This window comes from Xyrauchen texanus, chromosome 48, assembly GCF_025860055.1.
Source record: "Xyrauchen texanus isolate HMW12.3.18 chromosome 48, RBS_HiC_50CHRs, whole genome shotgun sequence".
In the NCBI taxonomy this organism is placed as follows: Eukaryota; Metazoa; Chordata; class Actinopteri; order Cypriniformes; family Catostomidae; genus Xyrauchen; species Xyrauchen texanus.
Genome location: NC_068323.1, coordinates 16581990 through 16595592, shown reverse-complemented (window position 1 = coordinate 16595592; position 13603 = coordinate 16581990). Strand labels below are relative to the sequence as shown.

Genomic DNA, 13603 nt, shown 5'->3' with positions numbered 1-13603 from the left:
ACGAAAAAGAGCCTAATCCTGGTAATGAGGCGATTCAATGAGCTCCTTTATGTTGACGTGGAAAAGGTCGATCCATCTGTACACATCTTAAACTAGAAACGATCATGTCACTAAACAAGGTGAAAGGGGATATTTATGGAGATTTGAGATAGACTTCATTGGTGGGTTGAGAAAATCATGGTGCCACAGAGTTTTCTTACTCTTTTTATAATGCATAACTTTCAGGATTCTTCACTAGTCATTGGTAAAACTAAAATTGCAATTTTCACTTTTATGTTCTTTTAGTGTGAGCAATTAGTTGCTGAAGCATCTCTGGATCAAAGTGCAAAAGAAAGCTAAAGATGGTCACATCTTTTTTGTTTCTCTTTCTTTCTTAGCTTGTTATGAGCTTTCTAATGTGCTTAGTGCTTGTACTTGGAGACCTTTCAAGGCCAAGCAAACAGAAAAAGTATGAAAACCACAACACTGTACTCTGACCCAGACCCACCTCTTCTTGTGCAGTAAACACATAACCTGAACACTAAAGCAACAGCCAAATCACAAATTCAATTTTAAATCTTATTTTATGGATCATAATTTGTGTTCTGCAATGGCCATTCGAAAGAAGTTATCAAAACAAGTAAAAGAGCTTTCTTTAGTTTGTTGTTAATATTAATCAAACAACAATAACCACACTACTCTTGGCTGGATAACTTTTGTACATTTACTAGTAGTTTTAATAGCTTTGGTAGCAATTTAATAGTCCTTTAGTAGAACAAATTCTGAATTTCGACTTAAAAACGTTTTAATTAGTTCTACTTTTGCTTGTAAATATTTTTTTTGTTCTTGTAAAAAAATATTTTTGTTCTTATTTTGATACTTTCTTATTTCGTATTTGATATTTTATTACACATCTTGAATACTTACTAGAGCTGTCTATCGATAAACATTTTTTAATTGAATGAATCACATGAGATGGTGATTCATTAATTGCAAATATAAATATTTGCTGAGAAACGCCCTCAAATAACAATCATTTTATATATAATGACGACAGCTATACATAAATAATTATAAATATTATAAATATACAATTCAGATAAATAAAATGCATTAAATTATTGTGGCAAACGAGAAAATTGCTTTTAAAATCAATATATTATTTATTTCAAAATTATTGAACATAAGCCTATCATTGGAATACAGTTCCATTTTTCAATTGAATTCGTCAATCTGCCTGAAATAGATTTATAAGAAGGGTGTTTCTTAAGACGTGTGAATGTACACAGGTGTCAGACAAACACTTAATGATCGTCTCACTTGTTGCTTCATAAACACAGTGTTTTTAAGTTACCGTGCCAAGTTAGTTAGTCATAATTTAAACTGAGCGAAACACATCTCAACATCCCTGCATACAGAATTGCGCTCCGTCAAGCTGTTAGAATGCATTCTCATCTTGTGGTTATGCTTGTGTCAAGCAAGACGTGTGTGGTTTGTTGTTAATACAGCTGCACAATAATACAGCTGTAGTTTTGCTTACTGCCCCCTGCTGAAAACAGGTGGTACTTCAAACTAGAATTGCTAAGATGGTAGTAGGGTAGTAGTAATATTAACGATATAATCGAGATCATTTTGCAGACAATGTAAAATAGACTAATATCGTGACCCTAATTTCACGATCATTAAGAGCTGCGCAATTAATCAAAATAACATCAAAATTGTAAGTTGGTCATATGTGATTATTAATCCACAAAAGGCTGTGATTTAAAGACAGATAAACACGGTCTGTGTGCGATTCAGGACAAACTGGTGACACACTGATCTGAGTGCATGCGCATGGAGGCACTCTCAGATCAGGTTTAAGCATTCTCTCAATTCCAAACATTTATTATACAAATCTACAAATATGGCACAGAATAACAGAAAAGGAGGAAATTACAGCGTTCCAGGAAATTATATATAATATTTTTAAATACTTTTTTCCCCCGTTAATTTTTATATAATTAATCGCACTGAATTAAATCAACAGCCGTAAAATTTACTTGAGAACTTCAAACATTGTTTAATTAAATGATTTAGCACTTTGTTGTGGTATTGACAATTGTCAAAAAATACACCAAAATTAAAATAATTTAATCGAGAAATTGTGAATAGGAATCAAATCGGGAAATCTGTATCGACATCCAACCCTAGATTTAATACATCCCTTCATAATCAAGCTTATTGTTTGTTACTGGCATGATACAACACTAAATCATAAGAAACACACCACTGTATTAGTGTGAAATACAGTGGTGAGCATACAGAGGCTCAATCCACGGGTCTCCATCCACACCATTCACATCACAGCCAGCTGATAATTACACGAACAACGATTATTGAAGACCTGCTCACCACTTTTCATTATCAGCAACATCTCACCACACGGGAGGGAGAGAGAGAAGGTGGAGAGAGAGAAAAGAAAGGAAGAGCAAAGGGCGGGAGGCAAGATTATAGGAGCAAGAGGGGTAGTGGATGTGGTGCTGCTGGAGAATGAAAGAGGGGAGGGGAGGAATGGGAAAGGGGAAAGAAAAAAAAGTTGCTCTGTCTCCAACCTGGTCTCCAAAGTCCTCAGGGAACTTCCACAGCACTGTCGGATCTGTAAGAAATTGACAGACAGCATTAATCAGCAACCACGCACCGTTCAGAACACATACATATTAATAAAGAGGGTGGGGGCAAGGGTGGTTTCTCCTATGTGTCGGCACAACGCGGCAATGAGCGGAGGCATGGAACATTCTGCATATGCAAATGTTATCCGGTTAGATAGAGGCCTTTAGAAACACACTCAGAGATGATACACGACTACCTGCAGAAACGGCAGATGTGTGGCGCTGCATTAATATTTCAGACTTTAAATTTGTTAAAAAAATAATAATAATTTAAATAATAAAAAAAAAAAAAGATCAAGCATTTTACTGCACCATTTAAAACATTATGTACAAACTCAAAATGTTAAATATAATCATTCTGTAACTTAATGGTGACCTATATTTTCATTAAGTCCTTCTTCCAAAGGCCAAATCTAATGACCAGTTAGCTTTATTATAAGGTTGAGTAGAGAAAAAAAAAAGGAAATGATGGGGAGGAACAGTGAGCTGGATTTAATTATGCACCTCCCATACGACCACCGAAGCTCAATGTGTAAGAGTGTGTGCGCCAAGCAGTGTTTGGAAGTAACTAACTAACCTCATTATTTAGTAATACAACAGTAGCTTTTCCATGTTCTATTTTCAAAATAAATGGGGTGTAGTCAAAAGAAAAAATGCTGTAATTATGCTATATTGCATTCTGCATGCCAACTTTCAGGAAATATTCCTGAGTTGAGGAAATATTCAAACATTGTTTCGTGAATGTCCCCACCTCTCATGTGCTTTTCAAATTTGATTCATTTTAGATTCAAACAGTTCATTTGGATCCAAATAAATACAGTAGATGCATCCGTTTTTAAAATTGGTTAAGACACTAAATCAGACACATTTTTGCTTTATATCCTATTTTTGTATCAATATATATCAATTTATATACATATATATAATTTATTTATTTTTTAATACTGATGTCTAAAACTATGGCTTTGATTTTGTATTTGTTTTTAGCTTTATTAGTTGTATTGTGCAGGTTTGTATTCAAATTTGTTGCCATCACCCCAACTGAGAATATCACTTGTTTTACATTTTGTAAAATGACATAATTAGATGTTTATTCATTTAAAAGGACACATCCTGTTCTTACATAGCTTCAATTTATTTAGCTACTTTCCATTTTAAGGGTGATTCTCAAGAAACTGTTAAGAAAATGCCCCGGTCCTATTTTATTATAAAAATAAACAAATAAAAAATTATAGGCCTACTTTGCATGTAGAAAATGAAGTGTTTTTAGGGCAATTGGATTTTATTCCAACATTATTTTCCTGACAGTTACACACATTCCTCCCCAATACTCATTTCGCAGTGAAAAACCTAACCAAAAAAAAAACATGGTCATTATAATATGCTTATAACCGCAATGTGAAAAAAATGATATACAGTTTAAAATGGTAAATTATACATCATAATAGTACTCTCTAGGTACAAGCTTTAATTTTCAAGATTTGTATTTGAAAAAATCATCATACAGCATCTTTTTAGTGTTATACAGTAAAAAAAAAAAAAAAAAAAAACGGTAATGAGAATAATTGAAACTGCTGTGATGGTAAATGTAGAACATCCGGATGCATACTGGAATGAGAAATAGGGGTAAAATGAGTGTCCTGAAAAAGACACAATGCAATAATCTTAACTGTCCCAAATGTTTCTAGAGAATCACACAATACATTTTTCACTCAAACACTTCTTTTTTTTTTTAAAGGGTTGATCACCTTATAGCTTGCCAGGCTAGTTTCAAAGTAGCTTCTCTCACGCTGGCACTATTCATTAAGCCACGGCTCTGATGACCGTTTTGCTTTTAACACAACTTGAATGTATAGGTGTATAGACTCTGAAAGCAACACACTGTGACACATAGACAGGGCAGTGCTCCAGATGCATCTGCTATGAGTCACCTTAAAAAGATCAGGCCCACAGAACCACAACACAACATCTGCTGAAGGTCAGTGAGAGGAAGATAAATGAGAAGAAATGAGTGTGGTGCAAACACACAAACAAACATTCACTTTAATTATATTATAATATATATGTGCTCCACAACCTTCACGTTATGACTGCATTAAATATTTGACCAACAATTTGGTTTTCCACTTCAGGTGAGGAAGTATTCAAAGTACAGCGTATTTACACTGAACCTGCATCAAAGACCGGTTTGTTACAGGAAGTTAAAATAGCCTGTCTGACAAAAGATAAACATCCTTTAAGACAAGAGCAGATTATCAAACAGAATTTTACAACAACTATTACACATATGACTAAGACTAAGAACGAAGAATAAGGGGGTATTCACACTGAAAAGTTTTTTGCATCCACCTGTGCTGTTTTTAGTTGTTTTTCAAATTAAACATGTGCTAAAGAAATGCATTTGATAGTTGCCTCATGTCTTTGTGTTTTGTTATTTTCATGGGCTTTTAGCTTTTTTTTGCATAAGACCCAAACAGCAAGGAACATCCAACAAGGTGGCATTGTGGTGGCTGTATTTATTCAATTAATGAAAGTCTAGTTTATTTTTAATTAAAAAAAATATTACTAACATTGTTAATAAAACCCCAACATCAACACAAGTGTGCAGATATTTTATGTTTCGTGCATTTTAGACTCATCCACAAACAAACAACTGCTATTACACTATATTAACACAATAATTGATCAATGATTCAAGTCCAATTTGATGTATATCCTCTTACATGTGAACATTAATTCACAGAATTATATGAACTTCCCTTCTCTCATATTTAAACAGAAACTCATGCTTCCACATTTTTATCTCACAAAAACAGTGCTGATGAATCAATTCTGCTGTGTTAGACCTGATGTCAGTCGAAACACTTTGTTTGCTTGCACAGCAATACGCTGATAACTATCACAAATAAGCTCATTCTAAAAATGCTTAAACAGTTAATGACTTTTCCCAAAATAAAAGAACACAAGGTACTTTCATGACCTTACACATGGCCTGGTTATTAAGAATAATCGGTGTTATATTGTAAATATAAAAGCACAGACTAGAGTGAAAGTTTATATAATTTGACATGGAAAACACAAATCTAACTTCAACCTCCAACCACCAACCTTTCATTAACAGTTGTTTCTCTCCATTTTTTTATGACCAATCCCCCTCACTTTTCTTCCATCCATCTCATTGAAGGAATCCACCCTAGTCTCATCCCTTCTTTTTACATGGCAAATGTAAATATGGCAACATACTCTCCACCAATGCTGACCAGAGTACAGAGGAGAGGGGGTAAAAAAAAGTGAAAGGACTGACAAAGGTGTATTACATAATCCCATTGTGAGATTTCACGGACCTTGTCTTATAATATTCTTACAAAGACTGAATTTCCTTCTCCCCAGGGATCTGAAGTCCAACTACTCCATCTGATCTGGCAGAGTCAGGTCAATTTTATGCTGATTTTATGGGTGAGAGGATGGGAACCACTGCCAGGGAGAGAAAGAGAAACACAAGGGAGAGGAAGGAGGGAGAGGGAGAGAGAGAGAGAGAGAGAGAGAGAGAGAGAGAAACAGAAAGAAGAGATGAAATGAGAAGTATGGTGTGAGAGGCTGACAAGCAGGCCCAGAAGGAATCGGCACACTCTTTTAAAAAATCCCAGAAATTTAAAATGACAAAATGTCATTTAAATGGCAAAATGTGTTAAACAGAACTTGGAGAACAACTCCTTTATTGACATCTGAAAGAATTAGTCAAAATGATTATTACGCAAAGTAGGGATGGGAATCATAAGACATTTAACAATTCCGATTTTGATTCCTCTTTACGATTCCGGTACAATTCCTTTAGTACTTTTCAGAACACATTAGGTAATAAGAAATTTAAATCCTATTAAAAAAAATGTGTTGTCAACAGATTTCAATAGAATAGATATAACAAATCAGAAATAAATTTAATACAATTCTTGCAAAAGGTGTTTACACTGACTTTTTAATGACATTTTTACTTTTGTAGAGGCATTCCATCATTTTTCAAACTGTTACAAACAATTGCTAAGCAAAAAAGGAAATAGATAACAATTTAATTCATTTATATTTAAATAAAATGCCACGGATTACAACAAACTCCTAATGTGTAGGATCTTTAACAACACATCAGCATATGTACAACCAGTCAGTAATTGCACTGCCTGACTAAAGTAAAGTCTTAAGTACAACAATACATAACACTATAACATTTCTTGGTTCATTTAGAGTTGGACATGATGAAAGTCATAACTTATAGGTTAGTGAGATTAATTCAATAACTGCTTCGAATGAAGTTTCAGGTTTCTTTATTTACTAGAATGAACCTGCTCAAAAGAGTCACTGGTTTTTCAGGTATCAGATAATAAAAACTGCTCATAAGAGTCAATTGTTTGGTAACTGTACTACACTGGTTGTGAAGTATGTTGCTTGCTGTAGATTCAAAAGAACCAGTTGATAAAGTCCCATTCACACCACAAGCGGCATCAATGCAATCCCATTCATTTTCAATGAGAGCACAGCGACTTCCCGTGACACAAATCGCAAAGTCTAGCGACACTAAGCGACAATGCCACCCACGGTGTGAACAGAGCTTAAGAGTTATTTTCAGGGAATTTGACTTCTCTGGTTGCGTTGTATGTTTTTCAGTATAGATTAAAAAGAACTGGTTCATAAGAGTCATTCGGTTGGGAATCAAACTACATTGTTTGATTCCTGCCACTGTACACTTCTACTGCTGAATTGGGCTGCAGGAAATACTGTTAGTATGGTGTTCCGTCGGCATCGGTGGAAAAATGCACATGCAATTACAGTTAACAGAACCAAGCCATAAAAACATTATAGTACTAAATAAGAACCAGTTCTCGATTCCCAACCCTAGTGCAAAAAGAATGATGGGCATTAGAAGCATATGTAAATCTACAGATTCTCTGTGGGCCTGCAAATGAGTAGGTAACAAATTACATGTCCATGAGATGTATATAAGCAGGGGTGTAGATCGGGGTGAATAATCAAATCAAGCAAGTACAATTACCCCTCCACCATTATATATAACATGATCAATGGAAATATGTAAATACTTCACGCTGAATTTTGCCCATTTTGCCCATTGCCCGTGTTGCTAACTAATGTTAACAAATTTAACCTTACAGTAAATTGTTACTGTAAAATTAAATATTTAAAAGGTGCTGTAACTGGTCACCTTTCCACATTTACCATTCTTAATTTAATTAAAATAAACTGCCGTGTGACAAATGAAAACTACAAATATTATTTACAAATAGTCTTTCAATTAATATAAGGTCCTAAAAACTGCATGTATAATAATTGTACATGAAATGGAAAAACTAATAGGCTATATCACGCTGCAGGAAACTGCTGTCACTGCTTGACATTTCATGCCATCTACCCTGACATAAAAACAAATACAGAAGGAAAAGAAAAGGGAAAAGGTTAATATGCAAGAAGAGAATAAATGAAAAAATATTGTAGGAAAGAGAAAGCAATAGGTGAGAAGGAGGGGTAACAAGGGGGCATTGTCCTCCAACCACGCACCTTCTGCTCTACATATCCTGGAGGGTCCCGTGTTCTTAAGTATTCAAAAATACCTTGAGACACATGCTTATTTATACACAGAGGCAAAGGACTTGCAAATCTCTATCCCTGTGGGATTTTTGCATGACGGGGGGCTCACATAAAAAGACCCAAAATTCAGATGAGCTCTTTTATTATTGTTGCCGAACTCTGTCCCTTCAACAAACCAGATCCAGCTTGAAGTCTGAGCAATACAATCAAATATTTGTCCAAACGCTCATTTAGTCTCAATAAAAGAACTCATCTAAATTCACTTGAAACATTTTTTAGGAGGAATGACAGTATTCGACGAGCTCATTTAACTCCCACTGACACTTTCTTCTGGAAAAGAGATGCAGTTTACTGTTCAAACACACTACAGTAGCTGCATTTTGGGGGTTTAACAATTAACCTCTTAAAATGTTTCAAATGTCTTGAATGTTTCACATTTTTCAGGGTCTTTAAACAAATCTCTGACAGAACATTCAATCTTTTTATCTAGGAAAATTAGCATGCAAAAATGAAGATTTGGTGACCAACTGTCTATTTTGGTTTTTAGGGTGTGTGTGTGGGGGGGTGTTGTACACTGGGGAATCTTGAAAGATGAAGGCCCCCTGTCTGTGGGTGAAAAGCTGTCAAAGAGACCCCGGCTCCTTGCCTCCGCAGCCTCCTGCTGCCATATTGTGAGTGTGTTTGCGCGGGGCGGGCAGACACAAAGGGATTAATGGGTTAAGGCTGAAAGTTGAAGGTTAGAAGGGTAAACCCAACCCCTGCTGCTGAGCCAGGGAGAGAAATGTCACCGTGACAGACCTGGGGCTGCTTAATCCCCCTCTCACCCCTCTCGCTCTCTCTCGCTCCCTAACGGCCTCCCCTCCTGGGCCTAACACACTGAGGCCGCTCCTGTTCCCAGCAGGTCTGTGAAATGCCCTGAGCCAGTGGGCACACACACACAGACAGACATGTAAAAAAGATAGACAGACACACACCCACGCACAGGAAGAGGGGTAGACAAACTTGACAGACGTTTTAACTAGGGCTGGCCAGTATGATGGTGGTATACAGACAGTGGAAATGTTTCAACAGCTAGAAATTTTACTACAACACACCACAGTAGAAAAATCTGCACAGCTATCCGTGGGCAGGACTGCTTTGAGGTACATTTTAAACACAGAGTGGGACAAGCCAAACAGGTCAAAATAAGAAACAACTTATTACGAAGCAATAAGCAATGTTTTGTTGTAAGGTTGGTATTGATACAGATTTCCCAATTTGTTGTGATTCCAATTCACAAAGTCCCAATGCGCTTCAATTCCAATAAAATTTGAATCGATCAATTCGAAAATATTTCAGTAATAATGTCCATTTTGATTGCATATGAAAGAAATCCTCTCTCAGCTAATGCTGTAAATTAAATAGTGAACAGGGCACAAACTATGCCGTTTTAATTGCAATTTAACATATCTAAAAATCAACACAATAAAAATTGAAGTGAACTTAAGTAAAAAGATGTTGATGTTGGGATTTTAAGATTAAACATTGGGATCATTCAAAGAGCACTATTAATCCGAAAATCTGTATTTTTACTCAGCCTTATTTTGTTATTTACGTTTGCCAAGCACCATCAAAACTTGATGCATTAGTATAGAAATCAACTAATTTACGGTCACAGGTTCTGTGTGTGTATAGTGGCTCTATTCCAAATGCTTTGAACTTGACTCGTTCAATAAGAATATAAAATTTATTTTTGTTAACATTTTGTTAACTCAAGTGTTACATCACAAAAAGCCATTTTAACACTAATGCAGGACATATCACTTATTTGTGATTATTATCTTTTTATAATAATCTTTATAATTATATATTTTTTGTTCCAATAACAAGAGAAAATAATAAAATGAGATGAATTATGTTTGATTTAATTCACTTGATTATTAAAAACATTTTTAGTTTTATATCAAACAAAATGAATCATGGTATAAGAAATGTTACGGTACAAACAGAAAATAAACAGACAAAATGTAAAAATTAAACAAGTCAAATAAAACTCAAATGAGGTTTTTCAATGTTACACTTTCTACACTGCTATACGAGGCATCAAGTGTCGCTTGAGGCATAACAACCTGAAATAAATCCATCTCATTACACATATTATAAGTCTCAGCACTTCTAGTACGACGTGAACCTACAATATACTAAAGTGGTGGGAGCTTGCATGTTGTCACTGTTGTCATCTCGCCACCGATGAAAACACCTTAGAGAAGCCTTAAAGTCCATCGGCTTCTGTTAACAGCAGCCAAACAATCTCGTCTGCTCGCATCAGACCAGGAAAGTAATTTGACTGTAGAGCGAACGCTGGCCAATGGGTGAGAATTGAATTGAAATCACCTTAGAGAAGTGAGCCATTTTTATTCTTTGCTTTCGCACCCAATGTGAAGCCAGCCATGGGTGATGGCAGGCTCGGGAGGCCCTTCCAGAGATCCCCCTGGGCTTCGTGCATGGCTAACCTTCGACAGGACCGCCGCTGCGTGGCAACATGCTGCCGCCACGAGCGCATACAGCACAGGTCAGTCGCAAATCAATGTTTTGACGTCCCGGGAATGCTTGTCTTTAAAAGTCGATACACGCTGCTTTGATAGAGATGAGGCCGGAGGGAAGGAGGTTAATAGGTGAGTGGTGGAAAGAGCTCACAGCTGACACCACTTTTTAGCACCTCTGTCTGTCTATCTCTGAACGGGATGGACGGAGAGCGAATACAGCAAATATGGGCCTACAAACAGGCCTGACTGCATGCCAATTGAGTTGCTAAGCTGTCATCATACACTGATGGAAACTCTCAAAGTCCATTAATAGCTCCTTGGGTGAATTAAGTTTAATAAACCATGTCAACAAAGAATCATGAATATGTGAGGTGTCATTATCACAGTAGTAAGAAGACTCGTGGTAGAAACCAAACCATGGAACCAACAGGGCAAAGTCTGTCAAGTTTCCAAATACAACACTGCATTCTATCCAGATATAATGTGATGAAGTGACGAAAGCGATGAAAGCACTCTTATGTGCTAATATGAATTTTTGCCCCTAACAGCTACAACCACAAAAAGCAATGAGGGACAGGACATTGTGTCAGTAACTTGGCTTCCAAATATTCAATGTTGCACTGGTTAGGCCCACAATTAAATGTCACTGGTCCAAAACAAATTTAATAATGCTCCACATACTGTACAGTAGAGATATAAAATGATCTGATTGGCTGTTACTGTGACAAAGCATTTTCGTTTTCAGTGTGGACAAATAAATTACTTGTTCCTAAATAGGGTTGGTAACCAAGAATAGTTTCTTTTTCAGAACTGGTTCCATTTAAAACAATCTTTGGAATCAAATGCTTTTCATGATTTGCGGTTGAGTTAATGAACAAGCACTCTTCTGCAGATGTGTCTGCAACATCCTATTAAAATACTTTTTGACAGGGTTTATTGTCAGCACTACCTTTCAGCGGTGCAGCAATGTCGCTATTGAATAAGCAGTATGACATAGAGTGTGATTAGTGTAGTCTGATTCTCAAACGAATGATGACTCTTTTGAACCGGTGCTTTTGAATCTGCAGTGTGAAACATAAAAACGTGTTAAGCAAAATCCAATTCATGAACAAATGAATCTCATGAATATGTTCATTTTAATCAGCAGCGCGGAACATACATGGCGACCAGTGTAGCCTGATTCTTAAATGAATTACTCTTTTGAGCTGCATGGTTCTTTTGAATCTGCAGTGCCAAACATACAGCATGACAAGTATAGTCCGATTCCCATTCCTATTTATGAAAATGTATCACATGGTTAAGCAACAGTGTACAGCTCAAGTGACAAATTTTAGCACCCTGGCAATGTAAGAAAATGGCTAACCTTTACTTCATATATCTGCCCTCTTATGCTGGCTAAACACCTTGGTTAAATTCCCTGGAAAAACTGTAGGACACAGATGTTGTAAAAATTGTCCGAAACATTTCCAGAGAGTATAGTTAGGTGCTTTTCTGAACCAGACAAGTGAGGGGGAAAAAAACCCTTACAAACCTTTTTTTTTTCTGTTTTCATCGAGAGATGACGGGTGATGTGTTGCCTGCCTGCATCTCCTCTTTCCTCTTACTACCCTCCCTCTGTGCCTCCTCCTCCTCTTCTCTTCTTATTTTCGGCCAAAGGTTAAAATGCTGAACTCACAACCTCCTTGACAAAATCTTTTCTTCTTCCTCTCCTTTTTTTGCTCATATATAAAAGATTTATTTCACAGTATGTAGAAGTCTGGATTAACCCACTCCATGGCCCAGAACAAAGGCATTGTATTTGTGCCCGAACAGGACCATGTAAAGAGGCATCCAGTTAGAGGAAGCACCAGCTCCTCAACGTCCACAATAATGCCATTGTGCCTGGCATGCTGGAAGGGTCCTGGTTGTCTTTAGCGGCTCGTCTAGACTTTGAGCCAGCTACTCAAGGAACTGGTAGAAAATCCCATCAAGCAGTGGAGTGAACGTTAACTAAGGTAACCCGCTGTGAACCTGATGAAGATGTCAACCGAACATATGGCAAAAAAAAAAAATCTATTGTTAGTACAAGGAGCTTTTTTCTTCCCCTCCAGAATGAAGGGGAGTGGAGAGGGGAGGGAGAGCTGTGTTTGGAAGCCAAAAGCAAGGAATAAGTGTGGTCATCAGTTTACTTCTGGATCAGTAACTTTATTCTAGCTTCCAGCAGCTCTGCCCACAGATCTCACAATTAAAAGGGTAAGCAGATTAGCAGGCATCATTCAAGCTCGAATCAGAAAGAAAACACTGAGTAGTTTTAAAATGTTTTTTTCCACTCAATCCTTTTTTTTTGCATGCCACAAATAGCATTACATTTCATGCTACTTTAGTTGGCAAGAGCATTAAAAAAGGATATACTACATTTCAATGATATGCTTCTTTAAATTATCATACTGATCATTTATTGCTTGTGAACCTTTCTCTGAAAAGAGAAACCCAATAGTGTGCATTTGAGTGTGAAGTTGACAAAAAATCTGTCCATATCGTTATTTTTTTTTCAACATCAAGATTTTATTCTATAACTAAATATATGTGTGTGTGTGTGTGTGTGTGTGTGTGTGTGTGTGTGTGTGTGTGTGTGTGTGTGTGTGTGTGTGTGTGTGTGTGCGTATGCGTAAAAAGGCAAAGTGTATATTTCTGGTATATATTTTCCGGTGATGTACCTGATCACGATTGCTTTTGTTTTTCACCATTTTGGTACCCGTTTACTTCAACAGTCCTGCCGTTTGACCATTTTGTGATTTTTCTCCCAAGTACATGACAATTATAAAATTACAAGAATATTTGTGGGGGGCCTGGGTACCTCAGCGAGCATTGACT

The 13603-nt window shown here is 36.6% G+C and overlaps 1 protein-coding gene across 3 annotated transcripts in view; it reads right to left on the bottom strand.

Annotated features, from left to right (window-relative positions):
• LOC127639899 (DENN domain-containing protein 1B-like) overlaps window positions 1–13603 on the bottom strand; it is a 129203-nt gene that overhangs the window by 87519 nt on the left and 28081 nt on the right. For all 3 annotated transcript variants that reach the window (XM_052122224.1, XM_052122226.1, XM_052122225.1), the window contains exon 3: window positions 2574–2617. In XM_052122224.1, the coding sequence (XP_051978184.1) occupies window positions 2574–2617 (44 nt within the window). The remainder of the gene's footprint in view (window positions 1–2573; window positions 2618–13603) is intronic.